The sequence below is a fragment of the Rattus rattus genome, chromosome 4 (genome assembly GCF_011064425.1).
Source record: "Rattus rattus isolate New Zealand chromosome 4, Rrattus_CSIRO_v1, whole genome shotgun sequence".
Taxonomy (NCBI): domain Eukaryota; kingdom Metazoa; phylum Chordata; class Mammalia; order Rodentia; family Muridae; genus Rattus; species Rattus rattus.
The window spans coordinates 164,106,963-164,124,756 of NC_046157.1; the positions used below are offsets into that span (position 1 = coordinate 164,106,963).

At 46.3% G+C, this 17,794-nt stretch overlaps 1 protein-coding gene across 6 annotated transcripts in view; it reads right to left on the reverse strand.

The window, feature by feature from the left end:
• Hdac4 (histone deacetylase 4) overlaps positions 1-17,794 on the reverse strand; it is a 248,115-nt gene that overhangs the window by 202,985 nt on the left and 27,336 nt on the right. For all 6 annotated transcript variants that reach the window (XM_032901651.1, XM_032901653.1, XM_032901650.1 and 3 more), the window contains exon 2: positions 12,123-12,361. In XM_032901651.1, coding sequence (XP_032757542.1) covers positions 12,123-12,144 — 22 coding nt within the window. In that variant the 5' untranslated portion in view covers positions 12,145-12,361. The remainder of the gene's footprint in view (positions 1-12,122; positions 12,362-17,794) is intronic.

The following is a 17,794-nucleotide window of genomic DNA, read 5'->3' on the forward strand; positions in this document are numbered from 1 at the left end:
ACCCCTTCTAGTACTGACACTTTCATGTGATTCCACAGGAAGACCATGACATGACATGTCCTTCTCATCCCATGAATATATCTAAGAGTCAGCCTTAGAACTAGCACATGTTCTCTGCTCTACAACGGTTTGATTGACAGCTGGCTGTCAGGAGCAGCAGCCAGGGAGTGTGGCGGCAACAGCAAGCAGTCTCTGGATATGTGGTATCACCATGAGGCTACTCCTAGAGACTCTGCTGTCTTCCCCAGTAAATCTATCTTTCAGCTCTGGGAAGGATATACCAGAAGCTCACACCAGCACTAAGCTCACATGGACACAGGGACTCCTATTTTACTGGTTTAACCAGGGAAGTTCCAATCATAGAAAACTTTGGCAATGCTGGTGACCACCACAAAGTTTCTCCTTACAGGAAGGGATCAGCACTCCAAAGAGTCACTAAAATACGGTCTAAACCTAGCGAGCAGAGACATCAACACTTCCGTCTTCATTCCATACTGTAGGGATTAGCAGCCACGTCAGAGGCCACTGCTGGGTTTGACATTTTGTGGCTCTTCCTTTCCTCTGAGCCACCAATTTCCTTCCAAAAATGAAGACAAATTAACAACACATCCACATATCTGACCAGAGCCAACAGCTCCCAAACAAGCAGCAACAGTGGAGACCGGATGCACCCAAAGCAGCCCTGGCTGTGTGTGGCAAGGCTTTCCAGGAACAGAGGAGCAGACAAGACAACTGGCTTCCGCTGAGGTCTGCAGGCCAGGCCCCTGTGGAATACATGCAGTGCAGACTGGACCCAGGCCAGGCTGGGGACAAGCTATGAATGAGACTACAATACTAGCTTGTTTCCGCACACTGCTCCACCTTCAGTAGGGACAAAGAAAAGAACAGGGGAGAGACCTGAGGAAGGCCAGGCCACATCCACAGCCTGGAGGACCTGCCTGGCACTAGTACAACACAAGCCCACCTGCTAACCTGGCACTGAGACTGTTCACAGAGGACACAAAGTCCAAAAAGGGAACAGCGAAAACAGCTCCAGGTTGGATGGGCCATGCCTTAACTCAGGCTGAGAAACGCATTGCTTCTGACACCGCCTAGTACACCTCCCAGCACTCCAGAGATGCCCCATCCCCCCACAGCCTCCATGGCTTCCTCCACACATCCTGGCAGTATCAGCTTCTGCCCATCACCCTCCTCTACAAACCTTCGATCAGAATCCTAAAAATCCTTAATCCCCTCTGTGAAGTCCAGTAGCCTTTGTGGCTCACTGACCCCTGCCTAGAACTCAATGGTACAAACAGGCTAAATCCACACTTATTCACTGGATGGCACTGGAAGTCTAAAAGTGGCGTTTGATATTCAAATGTTCTTTCAGGAGTGATGGTGCACACCTTTGATCCCAGCACTGGGGAGGCAGAGGCAGGCAGATCTCTGAGTTTGAGGCCAGCCTGGTCTATAATGTGAGTTCTAAGGCAGCTTGGGAGACACAGAGAAACCCTGTCTCAGGAAGGGAAGGAAAGGAGGACGTGAGGGAGAGAGGAAGGGAGAGAGGAGGAGAGCAGAGAGGGAGGGATATGTTCACTATATAAAATGGACAAATGTAGGAGTTGGGGATTTAGCTCAGTGGTAGAGCGCTTGCCTAGGAAGCGCAAGGCCCTGGGTTGGGGTCCCCAGCTCCAAAAAAAAAAAAAAAAAAAAAAAAAAGAACAAAAAAAAAAATATATATATATATATATATATGGACAAATGTAAGCTGTGCTGTTGTTCTAAGGTGGGCCCCTAAGTCCACTGCAGTGGCTGTGGGGGCTGACCCAGTCTAGAGCTAACAAAGACTAAAACATTCCATGAGCTCTGAGCTCTGAGCTCGCCAACCCCTTGGTCTGTGCGCCCACATTCAGAACAAAGCCAACACTGACATCTCAAAGCCCTCACTCAGGGAGGAAGCTTCAGTAGCAGCAGCAGCAGGGCCTAGCACGAGCCCTGGGGCTCTTGCCCTGTGCTGAGATCTATCAGGGGCTCAGGCTAACTTCCCAAGTGGCAGAATTTTTGTTTTCAGCCAGCTGTGTATAAAACTCACTTTGAGGATACTCAGACAAGCTAAGAGAAGGCACCCTAAATTTAACAGTGACTTGTAAAAACTGTAAAAGGTCTGAGAATAGAAAATGTAGAGCTTGGCTTTATAGACAGCATTAGTGAAAATATTATCAACATGGGCCATTTTAGGCAGTGCCTTAAGCTTAATGTACTTCCCAGTGCATGCATACCTGTAACCCTAGCACTCAGGTGACTGAGGTGGGGGAATCTTGAGTTCAAGCCTAGCCTAGGCCATATGATAAGTTTCAGGACTGCCTGAAACAAACAAGTCAACCAAAATTAATATACTAACTCAAATACCTTGAAATGTCTGTCCACCCCTACCCAAGCAAAGCCCTCCCACTGTAGGCATGTCTGTGTGTCAGCTACCCCAACTCCTTATTGCCTGGTAAAGACATTTGCAGGGAGACAGCACAGAGCTGCCAGTCTCCCAGTTTTTATCAACTTCACAAGACAGCCCCAGCAAGCATCCAGAACACCGGCTTCAAGGTCTCCCAGCCAAAGGCAGTCACTGGTTGCATTCTCATGCCAGTATGTGCCAACTAGTCCACGAAGCTCAATGCACTGTCAGCTACTGCCTTGCAAGTGACCATGACCCTAATGACCTTCCTATCCACCATGGGATGTTTACAAGATGCTACTCGTGCCTGGGAAGACAGAAGAGGGCCAAATTACAGGAAGACAAAGATGAGTGAATAAATAGACTACTTCCAGAAGCTAGAAAGGAGCCCTCATAAAGACAACCTCAAAGAATGCCCAGCCTGCCAGCTAAAGCCCAGAAAATGCTTTCCTGTAGGCTAAAGGAGACCCACGAGGGCTAGACCACAGTGGAGACTCAGCAGGCCCAGCCCCAGCAGCCCCAGTTCTAGCCCCAGCAATGGTGCTAGAGATGCACTTCCTGACAAACTGATAGTAACCGCATGGAGGGAGACACAAATAGACCTTTTAACTGTCTACAGGGGACAGAGACACCTACACTCACTTAGAAAAGACCACTTTCCCAAAAGGGAATGTCTTTTGCAGACACAGGATTCCCAGGGGAAGGCCCACCAATGAGAACATCGGTGTCTTCCTGTCCTTGGTCCTTGGCTGAGTGCCTCAGCTCCAAAGAAGGCCCTCTCTTGCTACCCACCTGATGCTGTGAGAGGGAGACAAAAGTCACTGAAGAGCCAGTTCACTTCTCAGCCACCACACTCAGGTCTCTTGCTCACTGCCAATGCCCATGTAGGCTTTCCAAGGGACCCTAATCCCCTACTTTCAACTATCACTGAGGTGACCACGAGGACTCAACTGCTCACACACACAGTACCAGGCCCAGCAGGAAGAGAACTCTGTGTGGCTCCATGTTACACAGATGCTGTCCAGGGAAAATGTTAGCATTTCTCACATCCAGCTTCCCCAGGCACCACCTCGAACTTTCTAAATACTTTTAACCCCTAGTTTGTAAGAAAGAAAGACTCATTATATCTCTCTAGAACAAAGACGCCTGGTGGTTAAGGGCACTTGTGACTCTTAGAGGTTCTGAGTTCCAATCCTAGTTCCCATCTGGTGGCTCTGTACTCTAGCTCCAGAGAATTAGACACCCTCTTCTGGCCTGTGTGAACACTGGATGCACATGATATACAGATATACATGTGGATAAAACATCCATACGCATAAAATAATATTAAATAAATCTATTTTTATTTCAGTTCTTTTAAAACTGCCACTAACCAGAAGAGAGATACACCATCACATGGCCACTGCACTTGACCAAGGGCAAAGAGTACAGGCAGGTCTGGGAGAGGGGCATGGGCTTAAAAAACGTCAGCCTCTGACAAGGAATGGCTTCATGTGAAGATAAAAATAAAGATCATTGGCTGGAGAGATGGCTCAGCAGTTAAGAGCACTGACTGCTCTTCCAGAGGTCCTAAGTTCAATTCCCAGCAATGGAATTAATGCCAATTTAGGGACTAATACACTTAGGGACTAATGATTAATACATGGATCAGAGTCTCATCCTAACCATCTGTAATGGGATCCAATATCTTCTGGTTTATGTGAAGAAAGCGACAGTGTACTCACGTACATTAAATAAATAAATAAATGTTTTTTGTTTTTTTGTTTTTTTGTTTTTTTTTTTTTTGTTCTTTTTTTCGGAGCCGGGGATCGAACCCAGGGCCTTGCGCTTCCTAGGCAAGTGCTCTACCACTGAGCTAAATCCCCAACCCCTTTTGTTTTTTTTTTTTAAAGGAGCATCAAGAGTTCGGCATCATGCTGCTGGCTGGCTATGAGAGGGAGGGGCTTCTTAAAAGTAGTCTGGCTTGCTCTTAAAGACTATGTGCATTAGAAATTGTGACCCCAGTTTTCTCCAAACACCAGTACTGCCAATAGTGAGGTTTTGAGCAAACAAGCCACTGAGAAGCAGGGCTCTAATTAAAGTCCACTTTCTCCAAGAGAGTTCCTGGGAGAATGCAAGAGGAACACACCAGCTGTGAGTGCAAACTAATCAGAGTTGGGCCTGCAGTTTTTCCAGGGGAGGCTTTAACACCTTCTGGGAAGGTCTAAATGTTGCTGTTCTCCACCCAGTGTAGCAGCAATAAGAAGCGAGCCACAGGGAAGAGATAAGTGTGAGAATGACCCTGGGCGCACTGAGTACCCTTCACTACGGAGGGGCTCCTGGTGCCATCACAAAAAAATGCAGCAGGGTGGGACGATGCAGAGGCCAGGGAAGCCCTCAACAGACGGTCACTGGCATCCTGATCGTAGCCTTCCAGCCTCCAGAAATGCACCGCAAGTTTCTGTAAACTAAGTCATATCACCAAAGGGGTTTTATTTCAGCAGCAGGAAGGAAGAGAGACACTGCACCTAAACCACCAGAATACAAGGAGTAGTCCTAAGAAACAAAACCAGAGCTGGGGAAGAACTCAGTCAGCAAAGCCCCTACAGTGCAAGCATGAGGACTGAGTTCATCTCCTACAGCCATGTAAAAAGCAGGTCGCACTGACATAAATCTGCAATCAGCACTGGGGAAGTGGAGACAGAGGATCCCTGAGAATCCCTGCCCAGGCAGGACCAAGGGTGCCTTACCAGCAAGCCTCAGGTCTCAGTGAGACCTTGTGTCAAAAACAAGGTAGGCAGCTCCTGAGGATGACACAAGGTTCATCCAGGCCTTGACATGCACTCGCATGCATGTGCACACACACACATGCACTCACACATACATGAACACATACCTGCCCATTCCAATCTCGGTCATCAAGGGCTGACAAGACTGGACAACAACCAATCCCACCATCTAAAGGGAATACAGAGTCAGAGCTGATTTGGGTCTTGTGCGAATGTCACTGTATGGAAACCAATTCATCCTGCTTATAACCACTAAACAAGAACACCAAGATACTCTAACCAACTTCACAGTTCTTTACAAATGCTAACTGATGTGACTTTTAGAAATATGTAAATTAGCCACAGACTTTATGTATAAGACACACAAACATCACCTACAAGTAGATTTCTTTTCCAAGTACACGGCAACAGCACAAGTTAGGAAAGGCTGAAGCACTGAGCAGGGCTCAGAGCCCTTGATGAAAGCAGAGTGTGAGCTACTGTCTCACTTCATTTCTCTTTTGATCATTACAGTTTTCTCAAAGTGTCCGTTTCTTTTGTTCTCAGAAAATAAGCAGAGAGGTACTGAGGTGAAGCACCAAGTTTCCCCCAGATCCCCAAGTTAACACGGTTCACCAGGCACCACTCAGGTCCCTCCAGCTCAGCATTCCAGGACCAGCAAAGAGAGCTCGGAGAAGATCTGAACCGTACCTAAAATGCAGTCCACATGGTGCAAACACCAGAAGTTCTAGGATGGCTCAGGTAACACTGTGCAGCAGAGGAGGGTAACATCGGGCAGTGAGGTCACACAGAGCCTCTTTATCTAGATGACAAGATCATGGCAACACAGATTGCAACAGCAGGCCCAACTCTGTCCCTCCATACTGAGCATTGCCTCTCTACCAGGCCATATGCCCCAGGCAGCAAGCATCATACCTGCTCTTCAGACTTAGCCAATGCAGGCCTTCTAAGAGGAACATCTTCATTAAATGCATGCAGCTCTTCTGGGAGCTTCTATGATCTGCCCATTCCTTCTCATGGCAAAAATCACTCCATTCCCAAGGTGCCTGCAACTCCCAAATGTCAATCCCTGCCTGCTTGGTCTGAAGCCACGCGCATGTGAAGATGACTTATCTGAGCCCAAAGCGCCCAGAGCTCTGCTGTCCAGAGAAGCATGTGGGTGATGAACTCCAGGTCCTGGCTGGCCTGGGAAGCACTGTCCCACCTCAACTGAGGCAGTTATTTGATGGCAGGCAATATGCTTTCTCACCCACACAATGGATCGGTGGCGCTCCAGCTCACTTCACAAGGTTATCGTGCCTCACACATGTAATGACTGGAAAGCACAACTCGGAACGAACTTGCTATTCATTTTGGTCCCTCAAAAGCACAGCAGTGTCTGACTTGGAGTAAGCAAGTAATCAATGCTGATTTATGATCACTCTAAGCTTTAAACACCTACGGTTAAACAGACCCAGTTCTTTAGCTGAGCAGCTTTGGGCCGTGCACAGAGCAGCTCTGGAGGCGGCATCCATCTGCACACCTGTCCACATACGACCTGCCCCCACTGCCAGGCACTGCAATCATGGCCTTTCTGTTCCAGCACCAAGCTGTGCTCAATGGTTCCTAATGATGTGAGTATTGAGTTTTCTGTGTCAAATACATACCAGGAGTTCATTCTTAAATTTCAATATCATTAATCATCTAACATTCAACATCTCAGAACTCAGAAATTTGCATTTCTACAATGGGGGCTTTGAAAGAAGGACACAAATGCAAATGCTCCCCAAACTGTGTAAGAATTTTCAGAAAATTGCCAAAACAAACCATCAGCACACCATTGACAGTGAATATTCTGAGCTCTTCCCAGTGACAGAGTATTCGTGATTTTTAAAAGACAAAACACAATTTGAAGATTGAAAAAAAAAAAATAGGTTGAAAAATAAGTCCTTATGTCTACATGATTTCCAGAACAAATCTTGACTGATTAAGATCCCAGATAATCACGGCATGGAGAAGCCAGGGTGGTGACAACTTGAGAGCTGTGCGTGCTAGTGGGGTGGTGGCTGGGAAGATGCCAGCTAGATGCGTGTGCTAGGAGCTGGGCAGGAGGCAGCACGAAATACACGACGCATTCTGAAGCCTTTCCTTCCGAAAGCAGACTGAAGCACTCCCAGGATTAACACATTCCCACTCAACTCTGGCCCATTGTCTGAGGTATCTCACGTCCTTCTCCAGAGAACCTGATGTCTGCACAAAGGAAACAGTCACTTCTCCACTTGACAAGCTCAGTCTTGCCCCCCCCCACTGTCCACAACCTCAGAGTGGCTACCTCATGTACCCTTCCTGTTCCCTCCCAGATCTGCATGAAGCTGCTCCTCTCTGGCTGGCTATGCTACACAAAGCTATCTCCTTACTGACACTCCTAAGCCTTCTGCTGGCTAGAGTTACATACCTGTCTGACATTAGCATGGTCTATAGTGTCTCTTACATCAAGCCTCATTCAGACTCTGCAACTCACTTGTTAACAGCAGCCCAGAATCTACATCTGTATGCACCACAGCCCACAAAATTCATTCTCTACCCTACTGGGCACTATCCCTGAAACATACACACTGCAGAGCCTAGTGTAAAGGTTATAAAAACATTCCTTTATGATACAATTTCACTACCATTTAATATTTTCATTACCATATAATAACCTTGACAACCAAACTGGTTAAAATAAGCAAGACTCAAGACCATACAAATGAAGGCTAGGACCAGGCATGCACCTTTAATCTCAGCACTCAGAAGCAAGAAGCAGATAAATTCCTGTGAACTCAAGGCCAGTCTGGTCTACAAAGTTAGATCCTGGCCAACCAGAACTTCACAGTGGCGGTTGGGTTAGGTGGGGAGTGAGGACTTAGAGCACAGGAGCTGGAAGATCTCAACTCAGCCTAGGCCCAGAGAACAACCTTGGTCATTATGTTATGTTGACACAGCCTTCAGCTCCTTCTATGTGATGTTTCAGACAGAATATTATTAAACCACAGAATGGCCAAATTAAAGCACTAATCTTGGATTGCACATGCTTCCCTCAAAGTAGTTACTTTATTTGTAACCCGACACTAACCAAGCCTCTCACAGAGATCCAGAGATAGATAGAAAAATAGAGAGAAGGATCCTGGCTCTGACTGGCTTCCTGCCCGAGGCCATCAGCTAGGTCGGCACAGACGCCTCCTACAGGATACCTATTTTCTCTAAGCAGAGATCTTACACAAGGAAGTTCAAATACACTGGAGATACAGTGTCATGTCAGATGAGGGTCTCCTAGTAGCCAGCCAGTTATCAATATTAGGTGTTCTTTAGCACCAAGAAGGACAGAGCAATTATTGGAAGGGAAGGGGGACAGGAAAGAAAGAATGGCTGCTTGTTCTTCCAGCGGACCCATCTGTCCTCCCACTGTTATTTACAGGGGACCTGCCTCACAGGCAGAGGTCTAAAAGCTGAGTTCACCACAGCCTGACTGGGCACATCTCAACAGTGAGGGCTTCAGTGCAGGATGAGACCAGTAATACCATTCAGAGCCTCTTTCCACAGTCCTCACAAGCTGAACCAGCCCAAGCCCTTTCCTCCGGCTGCTCACGGTACTGGAAACAGTTATTTAGAGCAATAAATCCCAACAGTTAGGAGGCTTTTACGTCAGAGAGCCAGGGCCTGGCTCTAGCAAAGTCCAGAAAGAAGAGCAATAAAATCATAACGCAAGCCTCACCCAGCACCACAGGGAGTTTAAAGGAAAACAGAGGAGAGAGGAGTTATACACAGCAAATAAAAAGGCCACTTCATCACCAGGCCAAAGCCAAGCTGCCCTGCCAATGTGAGAGGACCCAAAGGCCACAGAGCTCCACCAGGGCCTGATGTGCCACCAGCACTGCGCCAGGCCACACAGGAGCAGGCAAGAGTAAGCCAGGCAGGCAAGGGCATGGGGCCAGAGGGAAGACACTGGGGTCACAGAGGAAGGAAGACAGATAACTAAGAGTTAGTGACAAGGAACAACATGACTATCCTGGTTCCCTAGCTTTGTCCCAGCACAGTCAGAAGTTTTCTGTTCCAGACAGCAAGCGGAAAGTTGGGGAGCTCTGTGGTATATGCTATAATTAACCTGCGCAAGACTCAAACCCCCAATATATTAAAACTCCCCACTATTAAAAAAGAATCAATGAATTAGTTTATTGTCTATTCATTCTCTTCCTGAAATCCACTAAATTCAAAATATAAATAAACTGTAGGAGGATTCAAAGCAATGTCTAACAAAAGGAAAAGCCCAGAGGACTCATCTGAAACCACAGGGCCATCAAGCAAGTGTCACCAGGAAGGACCTATGGCCTAGGCACACAGCCAGCTTCTCTCTCAGCCATTCAGAACTGTGGTAAGCCATGTGGAAGGCACCTGTTATATGGCTGTAGAACACAATCTGTAGAAGACCAGAGAGGGCTGGAGAGGCAGGAGTATCAGCAAGCTCCAAGCCCTGAACAAGCAGCCCAGCCACAGTTAATGCAAGCATTCTGGGGAAAAGAATGGTCTCAGCCCAAGGCAGCTCTATCTGATCCCCTGCAAGAAGACACAGAGACGCACAACTTGACATGAGGGAAAGAGCCACCCAGTAGCTCAAAGACAGAAACAAGCAGAGGGGATAGGGGTGCAGCTCAGTAGTGGAGCATTTGCCTGATATGCAAGGAGCCCCAAGTCTGATACTCAACAAAGCAAAGAAAGCAGGAAGGTAGGGACGGAGAGACAGACAGACAGAGAAAAAGACAGACAGATAGACAGAATAATGAGTAAAATTTCCCATGCAAAGGGCAAAAAAGCTGGGGGAGAAAAGTCAGAATCCAGCTGTCCCCATTTATGAGGTTAAAGCTTGAAGAAGATGGCTGGGAAAACTCAAAGATAAGTAGATAGGACAAGACCCATTATCCAAAAACAGGCAAGTATTTTACAGAACAAAATAAACAATGTGCTCTGGTAAGAGACCTCATTAACCAAAAGAATAGTCATTAATTTTTCATTAAGCACTAGAGGAAAATATTGAAATATATAGAGGAAAAATGATTAATAATGTTAAAAGACTATACCAAAATTTTAACTATAATAGAAAATTATACTTTTCTCAGAAATCAAGCAAAGAGTAGAGGTCATCCTGACCTAAAAACTCAACTGAGTTAATAGATATGTAACATGTAGAGAGAAGGTACAGATATTCCTGAACATAACTAGGTCTCGCATGTGGGAGAATTTTAAATACGGTACTAAGATATACTTGCAGACTTCTTCAGACCAACAACATAATAATGAGAACATGCTTTCCTTAAATGCCTGGGTAGCATGCACGAGATCTGACTGCATCTGTGTCAGGTCACAGAGAATGTGCACCATTTAAAAAGCAAAAGAACATAGTCATTTTTTCCAGCATGCTAGCAGAAATAAAACAGTTTCTTCCAAGCACCGAAGTGGTGAAAAGGTAAGAAACTATGCCTCCTTACACACTGCAATTACGAAGTTCAGTCAGACAACATTCTGTTTCACAGACACCCTGAAGACATTTTAAACCTGTGTGTCTGATGGCCCAGCTTTAGCATCTCAGAAGTTATCAGAGGAGAGGAGACTTGTAGTACTGTTCATGATATATTATAGTAACTGGGCAATGTCAACATGGAGCTGTCATGAACACTGCCTTAATCACAATGGCACACAAACTGTCAGAGGAATGTTAGGCTTATGTGCACACTGGCATCAAAAATATTCACACTACACTAACAGAAAATCTCTACCACACGACTTCACATACAGATATGGGCCCAGTGTCTCTGCATGTTGTCATGGGGAAGACACACGTGTCCATCTCACTGCAGAGGAGGACATAACTACATCATCAGTATCTACTGTAAACATTTCAGTCTACACAGCTTAACTTTCCCTGCAATCAACCATAAACCAATTCTTTACAACAATCAATACATGAACATCTAAATCAATAAATAAACCCTAGAACTCTGCCTTCTGAAACTCTCAGATTAAGCAATGATGCCCCAGAGAAGTATGTGTGACCACTGTTTCAGGCAGTCCTAGAGGAAATGGCCTAGACCCGAAACCTCTGCCCCAATGGAACAGGCTCAGAGGCAGGCAAGCAGGCTGACAATTCCTCAAGCTCCATCCTAGCATCTGTCCAGCCTCCTGTGTGCTCAAGACAGTTCCTACACCTAAAGCCTTAGCGATTACACAATGCACCAGAAGTAGCCCAAAACAGCCAAGGGTTCTACAGGAGACCCTCACCTTAAGGTGGGCCAGGCAGGGCTCCCGACGTTTAACCTGGTTCATGCGTTGCTACTTTCTAAGGCCAAGTCCCATATGTATTTGCTAAGGCCCAAGCATGCAGTCTCTAATCTGCTCTACCCTTCTGGCTCTGTGACCTTGTATGAGTCCTTTGTCCCAGCAGTTCCAAATAGGCTGTTGACAAGCAGAAAGGCATGTGAAATGCTTAACATGGCACCAAAGAAAGCAAACCACGGACACTGGAAAGGCTGTGTAGAACCAAGGTTCCATCCCACCCAGGGTCATCACAGCAGCACTGTTCCTCACTTACCCTGACAAGACTCTCGCTCTGCAAGTTACGTATTATCCATAGCCTACTCAAAAACAAGTCTTTTTCCTGGCATCAAAGCAACTCCCTGCCATTGGGTCGGGCAGACAAAGCCAGGGCATCCTCTGAATCCCTGGGAGCTCTACATCAGCCCCTTGAACCAAAAGACAAGAACGCACAGATACTGAGCGCTTGCTGATGCTGCAAACCTACAGCAACTGCCACAGGAAAGTAAAATCTGAAACAGAACAAGCAGGCTGCAGGGACAGCAGCAACACATCTGTAGAAAAGAATGCTCATAACTGAAGGGAGGTGCAGGCCTTACCTGGATGGCTTTGGGAGCTCATTGCTAGCAGCGTCAGTGCCTTAAGTTCGAAATGGCTCAAGATGTCCAGGTAAACAGTGGCTCCAACACGCTCCAAATTCCCACGCGAACATGCAGGTACAAAACTGAGGAGGCCCGAGTCCCAGCTGCGCAAACTCGAAGTCCCACTGGCAGCGTCTTGTAAACCAAGTAATCCACAAGAAGAGCAGAAGTTGTCACCTGGCCTTGCAGAGATGAACCTGCACCGTCAAAGAAGAAAGGAGCCCTCAGTTGGGATGTGAACACCACCATGCCTGACAAAGGAAATAGGCTCTGGTTTTCACTCTACTCTTTCTTTACAAGCCCAGGAATTGGAAAAGGCAATTCATACTAAGCCATTTTGCAACACAAACCACTGAAGTTTTTTGTAAATCACGTGAGGAAAAAACAAAACATCTGTCACCAGTGTTCCTCTTCACTGCTGCCCTGCTGACATCATAGAACAGTGACCTAGTGGCTGGGCTGTAGAGCTGTTACACTCATGACAAGATAGCCAGCAGTGTCCCTGACCTCTGCCCAACAAGATGCCAGCAGCATCCCCCATCAAGATAGTCAGAAGTGTCTCAGGGGGGCCAAAATCAACCTCAGTTGAAAGTCTGATTTAGAGATATCAACCACCCTTCCAGAAACTTCCCCACCATCAGCTTTTGGGAGGAAGTAGTTTAGCAGAATCCTGCCAGTGACGTGGATATCCCAAGCTGCACTACACTTGCTGAAATACACAGGAATGAATCCCAGTGCCCTGCCCTCCCTTCTCATTGAGAAGTGCCCACCCAGACTTCTCCGCACACAGCTGCCACCATAAAATTGAGTCCAAATTCTGCTCCCCAATTTGAGTGCCATAAATTATCCCCCATGTGCCCAACTTTATAACTACACTTTTCCAGGTTTTTAAGGAATGCATAACCATGCAGAAGATCTTGAAGCTACCTAGGGTAGCCCTTCCAAAGAGGCAGGTGCTTAGCAACATTCAAACTCAGATCTCCCCTGTTGTCATCTTTCTATGCCTTTTACCCATAGAACCAGATAACATCCTACCCAGGGCAGCCGCTCTCCAAGGTCACTCTGCATCACTTGGTAAATCTTTTGGAGGATTCCCTGACCTACACAAGGTTTTGGAAGACTGCAGGTTTCAAGGCACCATCAAAAGCCCTGATAATATGAGACCCATGGGTTGAATAGATTCTCCAGTTTCCATGACGCAGTCACTTCAGACAAGCCCACGTCACTCCAGGACTACCTGACTGACTGCGGCTCCAGTGCCTACTGAGGTATCTATTTCATCTCTAAGAATGTGATGAGTTCTTTTGTCGTTTTTTCTTTTTTTGAGACTGTCTCATAATTTACACCAAGCTGGTCCTGAACTCAAAGAGACTGGCCTGCCTCGAGTGCTGGGATTAAAGGCATCCGCCACCATCACAGCCTAAACTGCTTTATTTAAGCAAGTGCACTATATTCCCCAGCCACTTGCAACTAATCAGACAGCCATGTCAAAGGCTGCTCTGGAATGGTGGGTTGTTCAAGGTAGTTTCCAGCTTTACGCTATTACCTGCAACTCTGTGGCCCTCGCCTTTATGTCAACTGATCTGCACCCAATGACACCACAACTTTTATCCTCAGATCCGGAACCTGTACTGCTCTCGGTCAGGACACCACTCCCTGAAAGGAATGCAGGTGGCACAATCCTGCAAACCCTGTGACTCTCGTGCAACTCTGCATCCATCATGCACACAGCTTGTCTCAGGACACAACCATCCGCCCTGGAACACTGTTTCCTTGGCACCATGGAATATCCTAACGCCACCCTCCAGAGTTCCTGTCTATGTAACGTCTGGGGCTCGGGATAGCTGCCTCTCATTTTCTTCTGCCTACATGCTACTTTGTCTTTTCTTAGCCTGGAAACTTAAAAATATTGTCAGACAATGTGCCACTGCGTGTCTCTTGATTGATTTTGCTCACAGCAAGACCCTTTGAATGTGCCTCCCTCTTCCTGCTCTGGAAGAATGCTCAGTCACTTTTGATTATTTTTATTCAATTCATTCTGGCTTCTTGAGAGATTCTATACTGCTGGCTGGACTCTCGCCATAGATCCTACCCCTCTTGCCTCAGACACATCTGTTGTTTATTCTGCATTCCCAGGCAGCCTCTCTGGTACATTCTGCACATGACTGATGAGATCTTCCAAAGTATCATTGTCTTAGTCAGGTTTTTATGGTTGTAGCAAAACACCATGACCAAAAAGCAAGTTGGGGAGAAAAGGATTTATTTGGCTTATACTCCCAGATCATAATACGTCATCAAAGGAAGTCAGGATAGGAACTCAAGCAGGGCAGGAACCTGAGGCAGGAGCTGATGCAGAGGCCATGGAGGGTGCTGCTCACTGGCTTGCTCCTCATGACTTGTTTTTATAGAACCCAGGACCACCAGCCCAAGGATGGCACCACCCATACTGGGCTGGATCACTAGCTGAGAAAATGCCTTACAGTTAGATCTCATGGAGGCATTTCCTCAACTGAGGCTCCTTTCTCTCTGACGACTCTAGCTTGTATCAAGTTGACACACAACACCAGCCAGTGCAATCAGTATTCTTCATTGTGGTCCTAATGCCATTAAGTCAGCTTTAAACAGTCAGCTCTCCACTACTGCACTTGTGAGCCTTGATGTAGCCTCACCCTTTTCCTGATGACCATTCTAGCCAAACTTCTAAAAAGCTTTCTTCTTCTAACCCAGGCACCGTGTTCTGAGGTGGCCTCCTAGGGTTCTGGAACACCTACTGGCAGGCCTGGATGAAGTCTGCTACATTTACCCTGATAGGACAACCTTCACAGGACAGCCCCCAGACCAAAGGGCCGCCCAAGCCACTGTCCCTTCCTACAGGGTATATGTCAGCTTCCCAGGAATGCAGCTCCCACCCAAGGCTTCCAGCAAGCTGTCTAAGAAGCACTGATGGAGATGAGCCCCTTCTTGTAACAGAACCCAGGAGTTTTTGTTGTGGCACAATACAATGTTCTGGGAAGACACACACTTGCCAAAAATGAAAACTAAAATATCAGGGCATAGGGGAAGGATGAGGTTCATCAGCAATACACTACGGAAATGCACAATAAAAGGAAAACATTACCACAGCTCAAAAAAGACCCTCAATAGTCCTAACCGAAAAGTCTAATAATGCAGAACTATAAGATTTTAAAACTGTGACAACAATTTAAATAACAGTATGAAGAGAAAATGCTTCTAAATTTGGGAATCACAAACAACTGAGCCTACTCTCACCTGTACCTTGATGACCTTGTCAAATTGTCTCCACTAAGGGTAGCGCTTGTCAGATGTGCTAATAGAGTGTTTTCTTTTATACCAGATAGAAAGAACCACCATGAGGTGGGACTGGAAACCGTCTAGAGACAGAGATGGTCACTTATTTATGTAACATCAGCGTTTGTCAAGCAACAGAGGCAATGTGCTACCTATAAGAACACATTTTTAGTATAGGCACATGCCACATAATGACTTTCAAGTCACCAACAGACCACATACAGCAAATACAGCAGTGATCCCATTGAAGAGGATGATTGTGTGACATTGTGGTGGTCATCTCAGCCTATGTAATACTTATGCAATGTCAGTGACGGCAAAACTACACAATATATTCTTTCCCAGAGTTGCACCTAGCTGTGAAATTACAAATAAACTACAGATGGGGAAAGATCCATCACACAAACCCTGTAGATTATGCTCCACTATCCAACTGACTCCATTCAGAACCACTCAAGAGATGATGAGGAACTTCCCTAGTGTGTCTTGTCTGTGAGGCCTTCCTGTGAGCAGCCAAGCACTCAGTAAAAGCACCACCCCATAAGCTGAGGGGCCGGGCCCAGAGAATGAGAGGAATGGAATCGCCAGCCCAACACCAGCAACCCATCTTTCTCTACCTCCTAGCCCACTAGGACTTGACTTGCTCTGCTCTACCATACCCTCCCCACCACGATCAACTGAACCCTCAGAAATCCTAGGCTCTCGCTTGTCTCTGTCAAGCATTTGTTTACAACAGTGACAAAAGAAACCAACACACAAACATTAAACAAGAGCAAGCTGTGAAGGTGACATTAGCATCTAGCCAAATAAACTTTAGAATCAAGTTATCACACAAGACGAGAGGCCCAGTTCCTAATGGCAGAGAGATCAGTCAGTTGAAGAGTAAATAAAAACCATGTTTCCCACGAGAAGCAAAACTAAGAAAAGCATGAAGGAAATGGGCACATCTACCATTACAGCTGAGAGCTCCATGCTTGTTCTCAGGGACTGGCACAACAGCAAACAGAAAACTAGCAGAGTAGAAAACACACACACATACACACACACACACACACACACACACACACACACACACACACACAAACATGACTCAGTGACATTTACACAACACTGTCAAAAACAGCAGGTGCACTTTTTTCATTGTCCTTTACCACACAGAGTAGGCACTAAGAAAGACACCTTCAGGCCCATAAAACAAAGTACCATTAAGCTTAAAAGGCCACAAGTCAAAAACTAAATAAACCTATTTTACTAAAACAGAATTAAGGTAGAAAGTTATCTGTAAAAGCCAAAAATTTGGCAAGTAGTGGTAATGCACCCCTTAATTTCAGCACTTGGCAGAGGGAGGTGGATCACGGAGTTTGAGACCAATATGGTCTACAGAGTGAGTTCCAGGACAGGTAGGGCTAAATAGCAGAACCCTGTCTAGAAAGAAAGAAAAAAGAGAAAGAGAGAGAGAGAGGGGGGGGGAGAGGGAGGGGGAGGGAGGGGGGGAGGGGGGGAGGGAGAGAGACAGAGAGAGAGACAGAGACAGAGACAGAGAGAGACAGAGAGAGACAGAGAGGAAGAGAGGGAGGGAGAGAGAGAGAGAGAGAGAGAGACAGAGACAGAGAGACAGAGAGACAGAGAGAGACAGAGACAGAGAGAGACAGAGAGAGACAGAGAGGAAGAGAGGAAGAGAGGGAGGAGAGGGAAGGCAGGGGAGAGGAGGGAAGCCAAAGCATTTGTAAACTAAATAATGCTCTTCAGTGCACACAGCTGCAGTCCCAGCTGATAAGTCCATTGATACGTGGAGGCAGGAGAATCAGCAGTTCAAGGTCATCCTCAACACATAAGGAGTCTGGGCTACATGGAACCCTGGCTCAAACAGCAACATCTCACAAATGAGGAAAATTAGAAGGCACTTTGCAGTGAATAAAAATGGATACACAAGATATCAAGATAAGCAATGCCCAGAGGGTGTTAGAAAAGACAGTCTTGTTACAGTGTTGGTAGGCTTCACTTTAAGAAATTAAAACAAGGGCTGCAGAGACAGCTCAGCCGTTAGGAGGGCTGACTGCTCTTCCAGAGGTCCTTAGTTCAATTCCCAGCAACCACATGATGGCTCACAACCATCTGTAATGGGGTCTGATGCCCTCTTCTGGTGTGTCTGAAGACAGTTACAATGTACTCATATAAATAAAATAAATATTTAAAAAGAAATTAAAACAAAAACAAAGTAAACTCCAAATAAACAACAAAAAGGCAAGAGCAAAGAGTAGAAATCAGTTCAATTTAAAACATAAAATTAAGGTGGTGGAGCACTCCTGTAACCCAGACAT